Source organism: Siphateles boraxobius, unplaced genomic scaffold (genome assembly GCF_051911475.1).
Source record: "Siphateles boraxobius isolate OS27281-9 unplaced genomic scaffold, OSU_SipBor_1 86, whole genome shotgun sequence".
Lineage (NCBI taxonomy): Eukaryota > Metazoa > Chordata > Actinopteri > Cypriniformes > Leuciscidae > Siphateles > Siphateles boraxobius.
In genome coordinates, this window is record NW_027509215.1 from 1,692,981 (window position 1) to 1,715,058 (window position 22,078).

Consider the following 22,078-nt stretch of genomic DNA (forward strand, 5'->3'; position numbering starts at 1 on the left):
AAATAAATCAAATCCAAGATAACATAAGCAGCCTAATGAGTGCTTGCGCATACATACGCACAACTGAACACAAGCTCCGTGGCCACTCTATTAGATACGGCTGCTTGTCAAAGCAAACCAAACATGTGGCTTTTAATTCCATTTAGAAACCATGCATATATCACTGCAACGCTTTAGTTACTTCCGGGTTATCGGATAATTAGAATTGCCACATAATGGCATGTGATCTGAGCAAATGATTGTGGGAGGATTGTTGATGCAAGGTTTCTCAGAAACAGTTGACCTCGTGGGATTTACATGCTTGGGCTCAGAGAGAATGCTGTGTGAATTTAGCCAGATCTGTGAGAGAAAACACCTTTTTAAACAGAGCTCAAAGCAGCTTACAGTACAGCTCTCTTTAAAACACTGTTGCGCAAAAATGGTCTTCTGAAATGCACCACATGTCAAAGATTACAGCAGTAAAAAGTCCATGCAAGATGAGCCTTTGGAATCACTAAAACTGGGCAAATAAAGATTTGTCTAAACTCTTTGAGGAAAAATAAAGAGAAAATGGCTGACATAGGCTAGTGTTTAAAAGTATTTCCATTTTTAGCTCATCCCCATATGGAGGATGTTTGTCTTGGGCTGGGTATTTAAAGAAATGCTGCAAAAGTTTTCAGGATTGTATCTTTTACTCTTTATTTCTGAGCATTTTATGTTTTGTATTGATTATCTTTGAAATGATTATGTATTGGTATGATACATTTACTTGACTAATAATAAATGATTACATTTGAATTTATTCGGATTTACTCTGAAATGATTAACTTTAGTAGATTATGTTCACAAATCTGTGTCAGGTTAGTAACGGACTAAAGTCCATACTTGAGTGGAGCATAGGGCACAACAACTGCGATTTCAGAGATCCGACTAACACTTGGCACTGGTTCAAGTGTACTTAAACTGTAAAGGATAAAAACTAGGGAATTTCCATTCAGGACAACAGAATGTCTGTTTATTTGTAATGTTACTCTAGCTAAGTTTACATGGGAAACCATGCATGACCAAACCAAGGCTACATTTAGAGAGAGTAATATTTGTTGGATTATATCTGTAGTAGTGCTAGTGACCTCTGACTAGAGATAGTGTTGCTTTATTCAAGTGTATACTGATCTATGGGGACAGAATATGAGTGACCATCTATAGTCAATTACCTCTGTCTAGTGACCAAGACTTGGAAGTTTGTGGATCTGGATACAAGTATGGCCAATGCAAGACCCTGAGCGGCATTTGTATCCGAATGAATGAGTACAATAAGAGTAAACAGCTAAATATAAATCAAATGTCTAGATAAATTATTATATAAATGGTCAATAATCAATTGGCATTCTAACCAATTGGTATATCATCAGCGCCTATGGTTTCTGCATTCAATTTATCAAATGTGACAGTAAGGACATGTATAATGTTACCAAAGATTTAGATTTCAAAAACCTTTTAACTTATACTCATAAAAAAAACTTTTTTACTGTATTTTCAGTCAAATAAATGCAGCTATGGTGAGCATAAGAGACTTCTTTAGAAAAAAAAATTAAGACTTTATAATCTTGGCAAATCTGAGCTTCTAAAGCTCTATAGACTCAAATAAAACTATTAATTTACAAATCAGATATCACTACTCTCCAGAACTCCCATGAACACTAAGAGCTAGAGCATGCACAGACATCACACTTGACTTGATTTTAATTTGGCCCCAAATAATGCTGCCAGCATCTTGCTAAATCAAGTTTATATTCAACATCTGGGTTGTTTGGAAAGAGAGAGGGTCCTACCCAGCAGTAGGAGGACCTCAGCTTGTAAAATCTGTTATACAGTCAAAGTTTCTGAACTGCTGTGTCCCGTAAGTTCTGCTTGCAGCAGTGATCAAGAATGTGGCATGATAAAATCAGTTTTATAGTAATTTATAGTCATATATACTTTAACTGAAGGTGTGACAATCATCTGACCTTCAACTCCTCGGATTATTGATTTTTGATTATTAATAGTGTACAGATTGCTACCTTTTGTAGGTTCAGGGAAACTCTGGACATTGTGTCTGGGTTGTTTAACAAAATGATTAATCTGAGTGTAACTTGAAATGATGATTTGCCATAATCACTTGTTTCAGCTCTAAAAAAATATCCATAATCATGTGAAATGATGCATGACGACCCTTAAGTAGACTATCCTCAATAATATCATTGTGATAAAAACTATTACATTTATTTATATTTTAATTATTTAAAACCTGAATGAACCCCAAATCCATCCATTTTAGGAATTCCTTAATTCATGAAATTGCATGATATTTCTGTCGTACAGAAGATGAACTTCGGTATCTGGCTGATGTTCTGCTTCTGCAGGTTTCATGTTTAAAGATGTAAGACTAGCAGGTGAGAGCTTAACCACCCAAACTAATGCCAACACCATCATAAACAGAATGATAAAACTGCATGTAGGTCACGTACACACACACACTGCTCTGAGATTGCCTGAAGCTCTAAATGAATGCAAAAGCATGGAAATTAGGGGAGAACAGAATCCTTTAGAAAGACAGAGTATAAAATTCCTTCTTAAACAACAACATTAATGATTACATGAACTTTTATAAAACTCCCATTAATAATTGTAATAATCAAAGAGAAATGGCTGATCTCTTTGAGGCAGTAAGCTGTACATGTGTATATATAAATGTGTGTGATAGAGAGAGAGAGAGAGAGAGAGAGAGAGAGAGAGAGAGAGAGAGAGAGAGAGAGAGAGAGAGAGAGAATAAAAATAGCATCATGACAGGCTTTTGGACAGCTGCAGTTGTGGAAAGAGTAACTTCCCATGACAACCCCCCAATAAACACACACACACACACACACACACACACACACACACACACACACACACACACACACACACACACACACACACACACACACACACACACACACAACCACACACACACACACACACACACACACACACACACACACACACACACACACACACACACACACAAATGATCAAGTATTAAAGGTTATGCATCTAGTTGTTCACTTAATAAACATTATGAGGCTAAACATTACAAACGTACACTCATAGAGCTCATTTACATGCAACAAAATATATTTTTTGGTCCATTGGAAATAACGGTAAAACATGTTAATTTGTTCCATTTCTATATTTTTATTAGCTTAGTGAATGTAGACTTGAATGTTCAAGAACGTTTCCCAACCAGGGTTTCTAAAAATGATTAAATTCATAAAAATGTAAAACTAAAATAAATACATGATTTCAAAATAAAACGCTTACTAAAAAAAATTTAACTCTTTATTTGTTTACCTGCATGTGACGTGACCATTAACCGACATCACAGAACCATTGACATAATCAATGTGTTGTAAATGAGCTAAATATTTTATAGTTTGGCTGACAAAAAAATAAAAATTGTGAATCCCTGACCTGGCCAATATAATAGGAAAAAAAACAAGAGACTCGCATCTCTTCTAAAGATGAATGAAAAGCAGCTTCTCTCAGCCAAACAGACCTGCTTCACAATGAACGGTCCATCTGCTATACAGGCCATAGAAACTACAGTACAACAAACCCTGTTGGCCGGCACCTCAACATTCACAGAGTCTGTGCACAGTACACTAAAACATTCAAATTCATGCCCGAAGCCTTTCTTACCAAAGTAGATAGTGTAATTACTGAATCAGGCAGCAAAAAACATTTTCAACACAACACTCCACCAGGTAAACATTAAAGCATTACAACAGGTCGAGCTACTAAATCTTGTTTTAGGCTTCAAACTGCCTTGGGCTGCAACACAGAACGACTTTGTTTGTGGTAAAAGTAGACAGTTGGTTATGAGAGCAGGAAAGGTAAGGGCGAAGGGCTTACTGATAGTTTAGTCAAGGTGAATGAGAGTTCTGGAAACAGTGAATCTTGTCTTAAAGGAATCATTTCGCCATTATTTACTCACCATCATGTTGTTCCAAACCTGTATTTTACTTCTGTGGAACAGAAAAGATTCATTTTTAGAATAATATCCTGGCTCTTCTTTTTCAATATAATGAAGGTGAATGGGACTAGGGCTGACAAGCTTGAAAATGACAATAAAAGTGATCCATACAACTCATGCACTATATTGCAAGTCTTTTAAACCCATAAAGTGGTTTTGTGTGAGGAACTGAGAGAAATCATTATTATTCTTCATTGAAAATCTTGAATCTCCACTATTGCTTTTGTTGGCACATTGATGAGAGCAATAACAATAGCCAGGTTTCCATCCAAGGGTTTTTTGCGAAAAAAGGTTTAGCGCATCGAAATGTTTACCGATATAGCTGATGGAAATGCCAATTACCGATATTTTTTTGCAAATGTCGACACAATACTTTTCCGTTTAACTTTAGCGCATAAATTCTATGTCGATACTTTAATTGTCGCGAAAAACTAGTTTGGAAACACTTTTTGTCGAGAAAAGGGGCTTTAACGCAAATAAATGTGGTGTCACATGATATTTTCATCACGTGCAAGATGCAGTCGTCACAACAAAAACCATGGCCGGTTGTTTTACTAACCCCGAAAGTTTCGCCCATCACTCTATACTCGGCGCAGGTTGCCAGCTTGTACAGGGCAATGGCAATCCGCTTTAGTGTCGAAACCGGTGGTCGGTGGCAGTGGCGTAACTTTGCTTTGAAAAGTGGTGGACACCGCACAACTCGTTTTGCTATTTGTTTATTTAATAACCGACTTTACTTTGGGACTCTTTCGTTTTTAATTGCTCTGTTTACAAGTAGCAAATTTCAAGCTTTCTATATATTTCTCAGGTCTGTGCAAGTAGGCCTACATTATACGCTGAGTTTCGGTTCATTTATGGGACGAGAGTCCAGTTCACGCGCCAGCGCCTCCGTGATATTTTATTTAACCTTTATTTAACCAGGAGAGTCAGCAGTAGTACAAACACATAGGTACAGACAAATAACACAGAAGACTAAAGCTAACATTTCATATAAGCATTTAAAATAATGTTTACAGTCTAAGAGCATTTATCCTACATTAAGGCATCTGCCTCTAAGTCTTTCATTTTGGATTTAAAAGCATTTAGCGAGATTAACTCAATGAGTTTCAAGTCCTTTTGCAAAGTAGCGTATTTCATGCTGAAGGTGAAGAATACAGAAATGCCTTCTTTCCCATTTCCGAACGGGCCTTGATGATCTCTTTTCTACTATATTTACTTCTTATTTATTGCAATTGGTTGATGAAATATTGATTAAAATTAAGATACAATTAATAAAAAACGAAATTCACTTTAAAGAAAGGCTTTGTGCTTTCTGTTTGAGGTCTCTTTGAAAGTTTTAAAGTCGCTTTCAGAGCGGTCATGTCCGTAACAGAGAACTGTCACGTCCGTAACATTGTTTTTTTCCTCATAAATGCGAACACGAAAAATTAAATAAAAATAATATTTCATGTTCTATGGAGGCTGACCATTCTTCATCAGGTTAGTATTAGGCTACTTTTGTTTTGCGCAGTATAATTCATATAATTACAAAAAAATATTTTGCCACCTAAAAGTTAAAGATTTTTTGTGTCATGTCTCATGTGTATTTCTCTCATATTAAATATAAAACGCATGTGTAGACTGATATTTTTCTAATGTCTGGACTCCTTTATTAAGGGAGTATGGATATATAAACAGACGTTTCAGTATTAAATGCATTTTCTGAGAATTTATATTTCAAGTTTTGACTGCAAATGTCACGTCCATAGCGCTGGAATTGCCCAATTTTAAAGAATTTATCCTCAACCAGTTTTTTTGTGTAGTGTAATATCGAGCCTGGCAAAAAGTTGAAAAAAAAAAAAAAAAAAAACTTTCTGTAAAGTGTCTCCACAACTTCCTCCCAAAACACCTTATTGTGTGGTCTCTCCCAGACCCTTGGGCTTTGTTGCATTTAAAGGGTAGTTACTTCGAGCCCTATCAGATGAGCAACTGCTTCATTCTGCCATCGTCTTCTGATATTTCGGACACTTGCAATTATTTGTGAAATTGAAATGACAGTAAGCTGGCAAATTTCAATTAACTGCCGTAATACTCTCTCCATTTTTTTTTTTGTTTGTTTGTTTTTGGTTTGTTTGTTTGGTGTTGGGGGTGCTGACTGGAACCTCAAAAGGTAGAATTTGCGATAAAATAAAAATGTAGGCCTATGGAAACGGCTCAAGGGCACTTTTTTTGCGATACACCAAAACATATGCGACAAATCGCTTTCGGCATTCGTGACGTCATCACGCACACAATCTTATCGGTAAAAGGCCAATTGAATGGAAACAGTCTGGAGACGGAAAATTTCGTAATTTTTTTTTTCCGCATATTCACTTTGTCGATAACATAACAGCTTAATCTGTCCCCTTCACAAAATAACGCCAAATTATTCATTTTGATTAAATCATGATTTGCTTCTCAAAGTAGTCAAGTTCAATGACAGTTCATTTTCTCAATGATTAATTCCAGTCACAACCGTTAACAGCCCACTGGAAGGTAAGATGTCAGTAAATTACTTGAATTTAAGTCCTTCATCATTTACTGTAAAACTAGTACCATGCAGCTTCAGAAGACTAGGAATATGCTTTTTGTGATGCTTTTAAGTGGTTTTGTCTCCTTCTTGAAAGCTCCATTTTTCAGTCATTGTTATTACAAAGAAAGTCATACAGGTCTGGAACGATGATGACAGGATTTCTCTTGGGGTGACGCAAAATCAGTCTAAACTAGGTGAACTGCATAATCTCTGGGCCTCTAACAACGTTCTGAAAATATGACCTACCTGCGCAGGATGACCTTCCAGAAGTTCAAACTGTCATGTTTACTAGTACAACATGGGTAGCACAGAAACTAACCCACAAGCCTAAAAATGACCAACTGTAATTGAAAAATAATAATTACTTTCAAACCGGTTTCCCAACCATTCATTGTTCGGTCAAACAGGTAGTCCTCCGCCAAATGAGAGTAATGTTTTGATAGAACCATAGAGTTTACACTCTTCAGCAAGTAAACCCACAAATGGTTTACTTAAGGTTTCTGCACATTCAACTGAGAACAAATGAATGAAAAATCTAAAAAAAACACACTTCACATTTAAAGATGAACTTAACCCAAAAATTAAATTTCTTTCATCATTTATTCACCCCTATGTCATTCCAAACATGTACGACTATCTTCTGTGGAACAAAAAGGCTTTGAAGAATGATCATGCTGCTCTTTTCCATATAATAAAAATGACTGGCTTTCAAGCTCCAAAAATGACAAAAAAGCACTATTAAAAGCATAATAAAAGTTAGGGATGCACAGTAAATCGGCTACCATATCGGTATATGATACATGTTCATTTTTGATGTTATTGTTATCGACCCTATAAGAAAATGTTGCCAGTATATCAAAGTCGATAAATAATGGATTTCCTTCAGCTGAGACACTTCAGATGCGCACTGTTCACCATGATGGTTTTGAATTGCTTTAAATATGATTGGAATCACTTCAAGAAAAGGAAAATACAGTTAAGTGCAACATGCACAGAGCAAGTCTGTCATATAGGCTAGGCTACATAAAATGATAATGAGAAAATTATAATTGTGTGCTTGGGACATGGTTTTTAATGGTGAGATGTTTGTTTTTGTAATCAGGCTCTCTAAAAATTTGGATTTCAATTTATCGGCCAATATACCAGTTATCGGCTTTCAAATAAAAAAAGATTTATCGCTCATCGTATCAGCCAAAAGTTCTGTATAGGTGCATCCTTAATAAAAGTAGTCAATATTAGTCTACTTGTGCACTATATCCTCTGAAGCCATACTATAGCTTTGTGTGAGGAACGGGCGTATGAAAAGAAACATTTAAAATTTTCATTTGTTTTCATACGAGGCGAGAAACAGTTGACAGAATTTTCATTCTAGGTTGAGCATTTATCATTAATGTACAATAACTCCACAACATCTGACCTAAAAACGAAACACACTAATCACCAACAACCGATGTATTGTATATACTTGAATTTAAAGTGTTGAAATGCTGTCTATAATGTAAACTTTCAAGAGATGCACCGATCGACCGGCCGAGGAACGAAATCAGCTGATTTTCCACATGCTCGGACTGCACCGGTGACAGGCCGCTCATTCTCACGTCTTTCCAATTCCGAGCCGCCTCCTCTGTCCTCTCACTCACTCATCTCATTTGCTCCGGTTAATGGTGCTTTTATTGCGCATAATGTTACTAATTCCCTCAGGTTTCACGCTCACACCAAAAGCGCACGCACCACATCTATATAAGTGGCACGCACAAGCTTGCTTGTGACTCGCAAGTACCAAAATGAGTGGCTTACTGCGCTTAAACGTTAAAATACACACAAAATGATGTCAAAATCCCCATGTTGACAAGTATTCTGTTAAACACAGTAATTTGGAACGTTAATTAGTTGAGAAAGATAACGCATGTTGTGTAACAATATATTGGATCCGTGCATAAACAAGTCTAATACAAGTCTAATATTCCTTCTGCGGTCTGTCATGTTAATAAAAGAACAAAAGACAAACAAAATCACTCTGCTCTTGACTGAATAACTTTTGTAGCTTTAATTGTAAGCATAAATCTGCATTTATTTTTTACAATGAAGACTATCCAGTGTTATTTTACATTTGATTACTTTAATTTCTGTAGTATATCACACCTGAATACTAGCCTACTGTTAGACCCATCTGAAAAATGTAAAGCCATGTTAATTTCATAGCTCTCTCTTTATCCTATTGCATTTATTTGTGCTGTTGTTTGCAATTTGTCTATTTGTTCTTGCTTTATTACTGACTTTTTACCTGTGTTTTTTTTATGAAAATAAAATTTAGCATTGAAGAAAAGTAGATTTTTGTTTGTATATGCCAATTATAGTTCTTAGAAAGAAAATCGGAATTGGCAGGTCACACTTAAAAAAATAAATGAAACAGCCAAGAAAATTGCAATCGGTGCATCTCTAAAAATGTATTTTTAGTGCTTGTACAATGAGTTTTGCCGTAACACCAGGATGCCCTGCAGACTTCCATATGCAAACAATAATAATTGTGCCAGTAACCTCATGTATACTATATACCATACTGACACCTGTACGCACAAGTAAAAAGTGTCATTCTAACACACACCCATATTTACACACAGTCCTGTTTGCAATAATTCTAATAATGCTGCTCCCCAAAGGAATATGACTAGAATATACAGAACCAGATTATTTTGTTAGAAACAAAATAATCCAGAAACATAAAAGCAACATTTCTCTTTACAAAGTAGTCATATATCGGTTTGATAAAACTACGACAGACACTTGTTAGTTATCAAAATCAGACCACATAAATACAAGATTATATTCTGCATGAGTGCATTAGTGTAAGTAAATGTTACTCTGATCAGATGCAGACCCTAATCCTCCAGAATGACTCTTCTGCCCCCATAAGCCTTTGTCCGCAGAGCCAATCTGAACACAGCATGAGAGACTGTGAACCAATGAAACGATTGCCTGTGGCAAGAAAGCCAATCAGATGAGAGCATGCTTGGAAACTAGGCCAGAAGCCAAAGCAACAGAACAGTGACAACAGATGCCCCCATCCATACACACAAATAGGATATTATAATATACAACAAACTTATGAATGCTCGTCACCCATGCTAATTTATTCAAACATATTTAACGCTGAATATATGCACTATGAAAAACTGTTGTCTTAAGTATACAATAAAAAGCTCCAAAACAATGCATTTTGGGAAACATCTCCCCCTTACGTTTCCTGGCCCACTTCATCTGACCGGGTCAGGAGTCAATGGGAACATTCTGAACTGTTTGTGTTCGAATAAACATAATGATGGATTATTTAATATCTGATTGAAGTACACAAAATAACAGAACCCCGTCTCATGCGCACAGGGACGGCAGCAGATGTGGCCTAATAAGGGGAATCATCATTCTCTGGGTCTCTCTGTTAGGAGAAATGATGCAATCTACATGAAACATAAACCACAAAACACAGACTCCCTTCTGCACTAACTGGCCATGCGGCACCACTTCCCAAAATGAACGGGATTAAGTCCCCACTCATTACAGCAATGGTGTGACATGCTACATTAAACATGCTACATTCATCTAAAACTAGTTTTTAACTATTTTCCCATTTCTCGTATAATTATATTATAGGCAGTTTTTTCTTTTTTATACAGCTTTACATTTATTGAGATATTATGTAGAATATTTGTCAAATTGCAGGCAAAACAGCCCAATCTCACGGCAATTCGTACGAATTTCACGAGATGGCTAATTCGTACGAATTCATACGGCCTCACTCATACGAATTAGTACGATTTTTGCTAAATCGTACATATTTTACGAGTTGCCAAATTCGTATGAATTTGTACGAATGACCTACCCCTGACCCCGCCCCTAAACCTACCCATCACGTGGGTTTAGACAAATCATACAAATTCGTACAAATGTGAGGTTGTACGAATTCATACCAATTAGCCACTTTTTAATCACTCGTACAAATTCGTACGAATTGGTCGTGAGATAGCGTTGGGCAAAACGCAATCATTTTCACAAAGTTTTGTGAAAAATATATAAAATTTTAATTTCGCCTTTCTTGCTGTACATGTGGTCAAAAAAAATGTTTTTACATTTTTACTTTGCTCACTTGTTGTATGAGCTTTTTTGTAAAGCTGCTTTGGAATGATATTTATTATGCAAAGTGAGATACAAATACATTTGAATTACAATAGAAGATATTTCTCTAATATTCTAATTAGGGCTGTCAAATCGATTAATCGTGATTAATCGCATCTAATATAAAAGTTTGTGTTTATATCCACCTTATTCCTGATGAGCTTACTGCGTTTTGAATTATGGCTGTAATAATATGAAAAAGGTCAACATATACTGCACAATTGTGGTCTGTTCTCCTGATTTAATTCACGATATATGCTATTAATAATTCACTGGAATGCACTAAGAATCTCTCTCAATTTATTATCTGTCAAAATGACTGATATCACTTTGAAATAGTATGACGCAATGCTGAAGTAAATTATTTTTTTATTAAGGCAACATATGTTACATAGCCTAATTCAGATATTACAACATTGATATTTAACTGTCCGATTTGGCTGTGGAAAGATTCACACTTTTGGGGTTCTTCATGGTCTGTTGAAAGTACCTTGTTGATGTTTTTACACTTTTAAATTTCCTTTTAATGTTCAATGGTTGAAGTGTGAGTAGAATAATGTAATGTCATTGTACACAGTTTAAAAATTATATATTATTGCGTCCAGAGCTAGTCTTTCTCTGATTGTTTACAGCTTAACGAAAGTTACACCCATATTTCGCCCAAAGCGTCATGGGGCGTAGGAATAATGTGGATAATATACACATATATATATATATATATACATACATTGTGCAAAAGTCTTAGGCATGTTAGTATTTTCACCCAAAAATGGTATTAAACCAGTTGTTATATATATATATATATATATATATTTATTTGCTGTCAAGTTTACATTTCAGTTTACATTTCCAAACATTATTTTTGATAATGATACAGTGAGATTTTTTATATGCAATAGGAGTCTGACAACAGCCAGTATGATCTGATCTCACCATCGTCGAGTCTGTCTGACATGAAGAAACAGAAAAAACTAAGACAGACTAAATCCAGAAGAACGGTGGCAACGTCTCCAAAACAATTGAAAAAAAAAACCTGCAAAGCTATAGCACTGTGAAAAGTTTTAGGCACTTGTGTAAAAGTGCTGTTTAAAGTGAGGATGCTTTAAAAAAATAACGACAATAGATTATTTATCAGTTAACTTCTATTAACTAAATAAAATAAATATTAATCTGTAATCCCAGGTGGACTTGATGCACTAATTCTAACATCGTTTTAAAATCATATACAGTTAACTTAATACAATCTTTTTTTTTTTTACAGATGATATTTCAATAATTTTGCTTTAATGTAGTGAAAAATAAAAGTAAATATTTTGAAAACAAGCTCTGTCTTTAAAACTCTTCATACTTTTCAATATAGGTTCAGTTTAAAAACTTAATTGTTTACGAAGGATTCCCTCACAAGGGGATCCTTATATTTTTAATTTTGAAAACCCTTGTCAATCAAGGCTGATCAAAATTCATGGTGGTCAGAAAAACTGTCCCCATGAAAATGTTGTTTTTATGACTATCATGAATTTTGAATACTTACTCCTTCGATAGCTTAAATTAAAGTATACATCATACGTGTGTGTGTGTGTGTGTGGGGGGGGGGGGGGGATGCACTTCACGAGCAAGCGCATTACGTGCAAAATACACAAACAGGAGCCAGGTGAATAATATCCCAATGCTTTAAACACACCAGCTTCACATATAACCGATTAACGTGCCCTATATATTCACAAAGGCGGTGGCCGTGTTATGAACAGTTCACTGGAATGGAGAATGGAAACAGAATTATGAGGTGCCCCTAGGGACATTATTCAGAATTGCATGCACATACATGTACTTTTCCTCTCACATACACATATGAAACCAAATTCATTCACATACTATAGTGAAATGCTCACACACATACAAGTGAAATGCTTTTACAAACACAACTGAAACGCTCTCACTCACACAACTGAAAAGCATTTCAGTATGTTGTATGCAAGCATTTCAGTATGTTGTATGCAAGCATTTCAGTATGTTGTATGCATGCATTTCAGTATGTTGTATGCATGCATTTCAGTTGAAACGGAAGGTGGTTAAAGTCTCCAGTCCAGTTGGTGGCAGTAGTGCACCTCAAGACGAAGAACTAGAAGCTGTTGAAAGAAGGCATAGTACAAAAGCGCGCCTTTCACAATACAAGCGACCGAAGTTGACCGTTCGTTCCTATGGTTCGTTCGCCCGCCAATCGCGCTACACCAGCGGTTCTCGAAGTGTGTGGCGCGCCCCACTGGTGGGGAATAGAGACGTGACAGGTGGCGCGCACCAAACGCGAGGAAATTTTCCTTTATATGCTCTTTATTCGTTGATGGCGAGTCCGCATCGTCAACTTCATCTTTGCAGCAACACAGAAAACACCAGTTTATTAATAAACAATAAAATGTCTCCTTGCTATTTTTTATACATTCATAATCATTACTTTTGCCGGTTCTTTGTGGCAAGCTTTATGCGTGAGCTTGAGTGCGGCAATGTAACGCTCATTATCCTGTATAGCCTATTTAAGTAATTAAATTAATATAATGGGGCGATTTGTCCACTAACGGCTTAAATGAACAGCTACTAGTCGACTAGAAAAAAACTTTAGTCGGAGACAGCCCTTATTCCACATATTTTCTAGCCAGCAGAACATTCTGGGTTGCGCGCGCGACCCTGAGCGGAATGAGCGAGCGGAGGAATATTCAGAAATGCGCTCTCTCTCTCCGCTCACATGCTCTAATCGGAACAAAGGAATATTAAAATAATTAATTATTAGTTTATATCTTATACACTGCCCATCATTTTAATCCCATATCAAATGTTATGTCTATTTTAATATGTGTAATAGGCTATATACTTTTTTTTTTATTTCACGTTTTTAAGTAGCCTACAATATTATGTTAGTCCACATTCCCCAACCAGGGGATGCTATGACGAGTGGCACTTTTATTTATTTTCTATTTTTGAACTTGATACAAATTTTGACACAGCTGCACTTTTATTTTCTTTATTTTTGAACTTGCTGTTATTTGATGTAGATAGTTAATTTGTATTTAGATACAACTTGTTACTATACTGATACTACTTGTTACTTCAATAAATTTAAACATTTTAAGATTGTTGCTTATTTCATTATCATTGGGGCGGAACAATTTCAGTTGTGTGTGTGAGAGCATTTCAGTTGTGTGTGAGAGCATTTCAGTTGTGTGTGTGTGAGCATTTCAGTTGTGTGTGTGAGAGCATTTCAGTTGTGTGTGAGCATTTCAGTTGTGTGTGTGAGAGCATTTCAGTTGTGTGTGTGAGAGCATTTCAGTTGTGTGTGTGAGCATTTCAGTTGTATGTGTGAGAGCATTTCAGTTGTGTGTGTGAGAGCATGTCAGTTGTGTGTGTGAGAGCATTTCAGTTGTGTGTGTGAGAGCATTTCAGTTGTGTGTGTGAGCATTTCAGTTGTATGTGTGAGAGCATTTCAGTTGTGTGTGTGAGAGCATTTCAGTTGTGTGTGTGAGAGCATTTCAGTTGTGTGTGAGAGCATTTCAGTTGTGTGTGAGAGCATTTCAGTTGTGTGTGTGAGAGCATTTCAGTTGTGTGTGTGTGAGCATTTCAGTTGTGTGTGTGTGAGCATTTCAGTTGTGTGTGTGAGAGCATTTCAGTTGTGTGTGTGAGCATTTCAGTTGTATGTGTGAGAGCATTTCAGTTGTGTGTGTGAGAGCATGTCAGTTGTGTGTGTGTGAGCATTTCAGTTGTGTGTGTGAGAGCATGTCAGTTGTGTGTGTGAGCATTTCAGTTGTGTGTGAGAGCATTTCAGTTGTGTGTGTGTGAGCATTTCAGTTGTGTATGTGAGAGCATTTCAGTTGTGTGTGTGTGAGTGTTTCAGATGTGTGTGTGAGCGTAATATTTTCAGTTGTATGTATGAGAGCATTTCAGTTGTGTGTGTGTGAGCGTTTCAGTTGTGTGTGTGTGAGCATTTCAGTTGTGTGTGTGCGCGTAATAATTTCAGTTGTATGTATGAGAGCGTTTCAGTTGTGTTTGTAAAAGCATTTCACTATAGTATGTGAATGAATTTGGTTTCATATGTGTATGTGAGAGGAAAAGTACATGTATGTGCATGCAATTCTGAATAATGTCCCTCGGGGCACCTCATAGAATAATGTCCCTCGGGGCACCTCATACAGAATAGCCTGATAGAGAGAGAGAGAGAGAGAGAGAGAGAGAGAGAGAGAGAGAGAGAGAGAGAGAGAGAGAGAGAGAGAGAGAGAGACTTTAAATTCCAAAAGACACATCTTCCTTCATACACCCAAATAGCAACGAATTAAAAACGTCATATAATGTCTTATAATATGCATTTCTGTGCTCACCCAAGGTCACCGGAACCGCTCTGTCCGATTCTGCAAATGTAAACACGCGCTCACTTAAATCGGATACATGTATCGAGCTCGCTGACCCGTTCATCTCGCCTTCTGTCGTTCACTTTCTCCCTCTCTGACCGGGCAAACTGGCAGCTACTCACCCTCTGATAGCTCCAGCTCGAGCTCCGCGAGCCGCGCGCGCACCTCCAACGGCGGTAACGAATCACGGTCTGCCATTGCGACTCCAACACATCCGAGCCTCAGCGCCTCTCTGTGTCTCACGAGCACACGGTGTCAAACGTGTATTTCACGGTGCAAAAATAGACCGCATGAGTGTGAGCGAGGATGGACAGCGAAGAGAAGCGTTACTGGAGACCCGTCATCACCGGTCGTTTTTTTCGGTTACGCTCGGCTTCCTTCTGAGTCCGGATAGTACTAAGTGGTGCACAGCAGCAGCGAAGCTGCCCGTGTTTCCACTGCGGTGCGGTGCCACTGTGCCCGCTACTGCCGTCGCGCTCACGTGACCTCGGTGCTCATTCAAACGCAGAAGAGAGCGACAGTGCGCGCGCGCACCGACAGTAACGGAAAGCGGCGTGTGAAGATATAACGACCTACAGTGCCATTAAACACGCCCTGGGTGTTCTACCTCAATAGGAGTTATTTTGAAGTAATTCACATCTCATTGAATTTCGATTCTCATCCATTTTACGAGACAGCATAGTGTAAGAAAGAGAAAAAAACACCATTCAGCCCGATTTTCCCTCACTTCATTTTATAGTTACAAAACTGAAATATTTACTTTATTTGGCTAGCCTATCTAAAGAGAGGAAATATGCCTACTCGATCTATTTACGTAATGCTAAATGTTTTAATATGTTAATGTTTTTAAGTTAATAATTGTTGTTTCATTTTATTATATGTTTTGTTTGATAATATATTAATTTACTAGTTTTTACAAGACAAATGAAGAACTTTTAAAATATTTAGAGATGTTATGATGCCTCCTGCTGGTGCGTGGTAGTATGACATCAAATCAGTGATAATCAAAGAAAGAACAACTGGAGTTAGATTGCTTAATAGCTTGTTTCAAATGTTTTATTTACATTTATGCATTTTGGCTATTATCCAAAGCGATTTACATTGCATTAAAAAAATCGAACATTCTGATTCATTTGTTTTTCATCTATTTTTGCATAACGTGCCACTCATCTTTCTCAGAACATATCTGGCATGTTTGCACTGATCTCAGTCAAAGTAGCAGGGATCACGGTGTAGGGATAACACACACACGCACGCTCGCGCACACAAACACACACACGGGCGCGCGCACACAAACACTCTCTCTCTCTCTCTCTCTCTATCATAAAAGTACTCCAGACAGCTCCGGTGGGTTGATAAAGGCCTTTTGAAGCAAAGCAATGCGTTTGTGTAAGAAAAATATCTAAAATATTTATTACCTGTGGTAAGCAAGTAATATTAATAATAGTAATGCATTTTATTTAAGGCGCCTTTCAAACCACTCAAGGTTACCATACAACAAGTAGCAGCAATAACAATATTTAAACAGAAAATAAGAGTAAATAACAATGTCAATACAAAATAGCAATAAAAAAGTAGGCTACTATTTGATTGACAAAGTGATCATGGAAGATAGCAATTCTGAATAGATGAGTTTTAAGTTTCTCTGTAATTTGAGCTAACGAGTCTGAATTACAGATGTTGACTGGGAGAGAATTCCAAAGACGAGGAGAAGCACGACTAAAGGCCCTATGGCCAATGGTGGTTAGGCGAGCAGAAGGTGTATGGAGGAGACCCAATGAAGAGGAACGGAGAGTTCGAGAAAGGGTGTAGGGCTGTAAGAGATCTGAAAGTTAAGGTGGAGTGAGGTTATAAAGAGATTTGTAAGTGAGGAGGAGAATCTTAAATTCAATCCGGAATTTGAAAGGAACCCAATGTAGCTGTTGGAGTGATGGGGTAATATGTTGAATAGATGGAGTCCGGGTTATGATATGAGCTGCAGAATTCTGAATCAGCTGGAGTTTATGAAGTGATTTGTGTGGTAAACCAGATAAAAGAGAATTACAGTAATCAATGTGGGAGGTGCAAAGCGAATGATCAATAATCGCGGAACTACACAAAGTGAGAAATGGATGAAGGCGAGCAATATTGCGGAGATGAAAATAGCAAGACATGGTTATGTTTTTAATAATAATAATAATTTGCTACATTTATATAGCGCTTTTCTGGGTACTCAAAGCACTTCACATATGGAAGGGGGAATCTCCTCAACCACCACCAATGTGCAGCATACACCTGGATGATGTGACGGCAGCCATAGTGCGCCAGAACGCCCACCATACACCAGCTTATTGGTAGAGAGGAGACAGCGATGAAGCCAATCATGACATGGGGATGATTAGGAGGCCATGATGGACAGAGGCCAAGGGGGAAATTTGGCCAGGATGCTGGGGTTACACCCCTACTCTTTAAGGACATTTTTAATGGATTTTTAATGACCACAGAGAGTCAGTACCTCGGTTTAACGTCTCAAGTACGGGTTAGAAGTCACCCGTCTCGTCACCAGGGCGTCAATAGACGTTACCTGTCTATTAATGTGAGCTTCAAGTGCTGTTGAAGTTGACCCCAAGTTCCTAACCTGGCGGGAAGAAGAAACGGAAGAACCGTCAATGGATAAAGAAAAACTGCAGGATCTAGAGAGAGTAGAATTAGTGCGAATAAGGAGTACTTCAGTCTTACTGCCATTAAGTTTGAGGAAGTTGGCGGAAAACAAGACATTTATTTTGTGAAGGCAGTTGGTAAGACAGGCAGGGGGGAGAATGAAATCAGGGTTTGTAGATATATAAAGCTATATAAAGCACACATTTCACACATGCACACATTTCAGAAGGCCTGCCTAACCTTGTATGAAACACACAACATCAAGCCAATAGCCAAGAACCAGACAGTATAACCACCTCAGAGAAGCCATAAAACAAAGTGCACATATGTGCAACATGGAGTTCTGTGGAAAGCTAAAATGAAGGGCATGTTTGATGAAAAGTAGGACCTTGGTACCTTTTTAGTAAAAATAACAGGAAAATAAAACATAAAGTCTGTACAATCACAGAATCATTTATTATTTTAAATAAATAAAATAGTAAATTACAAACAATGTCTTAAATGCTTAGTTCTAAATGCTTAGCTCAGAAATGCTTAGCTCAGAAAAACAAAATTTTCAAGTTTTTTTCGAATTTCAGGGAAAGAGTTCACGATTGCGTACAGAGAGGCCTTAAAAGCTGCTAGATCTGCTTATTTTTCAACCCTATTAGAAGAAAATAAACAAAACCCTAGGTATTTATTTGAAACAGAGGCTAAATTAACGAAAAATAAAGCTTCAACCCCAGACATTTCCAAGTAGCACAGCAGTAATGACTTTATGACCTTCTTCACTTATAAGATTGATAATATTAGGGAGAAAATTATGACTATGCAACCGTCTACTACAGTATTACATCAGGCAGTGCATTGTAGTCTCCCTGAGTAAAAATTTGATTAATTCATTGCTATAGGAATTTTCTAAATTCGTTAATCATCTGAATCGACAACATGTATGTTAGACCCTACACCAACTAAGCTATCGTAAGAGATGCTTCCAGAGGTCATAGATCCTCTTCTTAATATCATTAATTCATCTTTGCCATTAGAATACATACCGAAAACTTTCAAGCTGGCTAAGATTAAACCGCTTGTTAAAAAAATGCAACTTGATCCCACAGAATTAGTCAATTACAGGCCGATCTCGAGTCTACCTTTTCTGTCAAAGAAAGGCAGTATCCTCACAACTATGTTCCCTTTTAGAAAGAAATGGTATCTGCAAGGATTTTCAGTCAGGATTTACACTGTACCATAATACTAAGACAGCTCTCATCAGAGTCACAAATGATTTGCTCTTATCATCAGATCGTGGTTGTATCTCTCTATTAGTGTTACTCGATCTTGCTGCATTTGATACCATTGACCACAACATTCTTTTAAATAGACTTGAAGATTATGTTGGCATTAGTGGAATTGCATTAGCATGGTTTTAAATCATAGTTATCTGACCGTTATTAGTTTGTAGCAGTAAATGAAGAGATGTCTTATCGATCAAAATTTCAGTATGGCGTACCACAAGGCTCAGTACTAGGACATTTGCTGTTCACTCTGTACATGCTACCCTAATGAGATATAATTAGGAAGCATGGCATTAGTTTTCACTGTTATGCTGATGATACTCAGCTCTATATTTCTTCACGCTCTAATGAAACCTACCAATTCACATAATTAACAGAATGCATAGCTGATATAAAAAACTGGATGACTAGTAATTTCCTACTACTTAATTCTGAAAAAAAACAGAGATTCAGACAAAAAACTTCCTCACATACTAACTTAAAAAACTGTCTAACACTTGATGGCTGCTCTGTCAAGTCTTCGTCATCGGTTAGGAAACTGGGTGTTCTCTTTGATACCAATCTTTCATTTGAAAGTCACATGTCTAGTATCTGTAAAACCACATTTTCCCATCTTAAAAATATATCTAAATAACGTCATATGCTCTAAATGACAAATGCGGAAGTTAGTTAATGCGTTCATGACATCAAGGCTAGATTAATGTAATGCTATTATGGGTGGTTGCCCTGCACGCTTAATAAACAAACTACAGCTGGTCAAAAACGCAGCAGAGTTCTTACCAGAACCAGGAAGTATGACGATATTAGCCCGGTTCTGTCAACACTGAATTGGCTCCTGTGATGGATTTTTTAATATATAAGATAGTAAACTGTCTTTTATAACTAATCATGTTTCTGACTCTAAAAATATGACCTTTTTAGATTATCTAATCTTATGATCAACTTTTACCTGACTTCCCCTTTGGGTCTAATATTATGACTAACTCCTACCTGACTTCCCCTTTTAGGTATCCTAACATTCTAACTTTTGAACAAAATTTACTGTTTGAAACTTGTGAAAACTCATGACTTTGGTTGTGTGAGTGTATAAATAACAAATATGGGAAATTAAACTAGACAGATGTCTAAACTTGAAACCTTTTGGTTAACTAGAGACAAGAGGGCTTGAAGAACCAATCAAATTTTTGGGAAATTATGTAATGTATCATGTAATTTTGCCATACCCCTAGTCTATAAAACCTTTGTATTCGTGTTTACTGGTGGGATTCTCTGAGAAATGCTCGAGATCCTCCAGCCGTGATTAAAGCATATTCGAAGGCATTGTCTGAAGTCTGTCGGTTATTATTGCTGCTCAGCCGACATCGATGTGTAGATGTGCTGCAGCATAGGATTAGACTCAACCGCCGTCGATATATAGTCGCGCTAGAGCAGTGGTTCTCAAAGTGCGGTCCGCGATCCGTTGACAGTGGGTCCGCGAAATAATTTTATAACCCTACGAACGGAATCGCGGGATCCAGTCAGACCATCGGGGAAATTCTTGGCAGAGCGCTCCTGCTCTCCCCCACAAACGCGCGCGCATATCCAGAGAGAAGAGTGAATCCGCGAATATACAGTAGCCTAGGCTAGTTGTAAAATCAAAGTTAAGAGGCTAGGTTTAAATTTTTCAGTTCTTTTTTTTAACCCGTCAGTTTATTTAAACTGTTTTAAATTAATATTGTTTAAGACGTTTAGTAGGCCTAGCAATTGCCTATGTCATTTGTTATGGAAGCCCGTTTCCGCCACTGAATACAAAAAAGAAAAGAAAAGGTAATTGTGACTTTAAAGTCAGAATTGTGAGATTAAAAAGTCACAATTAGCCTACCTTTTTTATAGTTTTATATGGCGGACACGGGCTTTCATTCTCTTTGATGGGCGGCATAGGCGAGTAAAAATGTATGAGCCTTTTGCCTTTACACAAGAGCGTCATCTCCAGAGCTGCTATGAGTCACTTTGAGAACGTTTCAGCATTTAATTTGATACAAAAATAGGGGCGGTTCTAAGGTCAGTGGATATTCGGGCTTTTTATTTAAATTAATGAATTGATTATAAAAGTGATTTGAGGGAATAAAGAAAAAGAAAGGTTTATTGTATTAGTGAAATAATTACAGTTGTAAAATATTAAATCTTTATCTACTTACATTTTACCAGGCGTTCGTTCACTGTTAACATCCTTCTGTAAGCCCCGCATTCTTTAATCATTTTGACATTGATGAGCTAGACCGCTGAACTTTTTGTCATCCAACAAACGTCTGGTGCGTAACGGAGTAGCATCAGAGCAGAGCAGCATCAAGAATATCAAATACATTGCAGTGAATCTCTTATTTGCATCTTAAGGTTATTGCCAATAATAATGACAGGCAGTGGCGTGCACAGACCTCCTCAGGGGCAGGGGCGGAGGGACCAAAAAGGGCACTAAATAAAAAAAAAATGATTACTTCTTGATTTGTTTTGTTTTTATTCTTTCTTTCCTTGGCATTCTAAGAAAATACGTTGATACAATTAGTAGAATACATAACACATCAAATGAAAATAGGGAAATTATGATAATATTACTAAATATTATTTACTTTACCAAACAAAACAGTAAGAATCAAAAAGGTAATTATGGAAAATTAATTTTTGGTTTTTTTGATGTTGTAAATTTAATGTATGTATTGTATGTATGAAAGACAGTGTTAGCTATCATGAATCAGTAACACTTTACAATAAGGTTTCATTAGTTAACATTAGCTAATGAACTGCACTTCTACAGCATTTATTAATCTTAGTAAATTTCAGGATTTACTAAAACATTTAAATCAAATGTTGTATTTGTTATCATTAGTTAATGCACTGACTGTGACATAACATGAATAAACAATTAACAGTTGTAGTATTAACTGATATAGCCTACAGTAACAATGTGTTGCTCATGGTTAGTTCATGTTATACATGAGTAATGAATAAATTAACGTTATTGTAAAGCGTTACTATGAAATCAAAG

The 22,078-nt window shown here is 36.9% G+C and overlaps 1 protein-coding gene across 2 annotated transcripts in view; it reads right to left on the reverse strand.

Annotated features, from left to right (window-relative positions):
- dip2cb (disco-interacting protein 2 homolog Cb) overlaps nucleotides 1-15,625 on the reverse strand; it is a 39,849-nt gene extending 24,224 nt beyond the window's left edge. For both annotated transcript variants that reach the window (XM_077222439.1, XM_077222437.1), the window contains exon 1: nucleotides 15,265-15,625. In XM_077222439.1, coding sequence (XP_077078554.1) covers nucleotides 15,265-15,340 — 76 coding nt within the window. In that variant the 5' untranslated portion in view covers nucleotides 15,341-15,625. The remainder of the gene's footprint in view (nucleotides 1-15,264) is intronic.
- Between the last annotated feature and the right edge of the window lie 6,453 nt (nucleotides 15,626-22,078).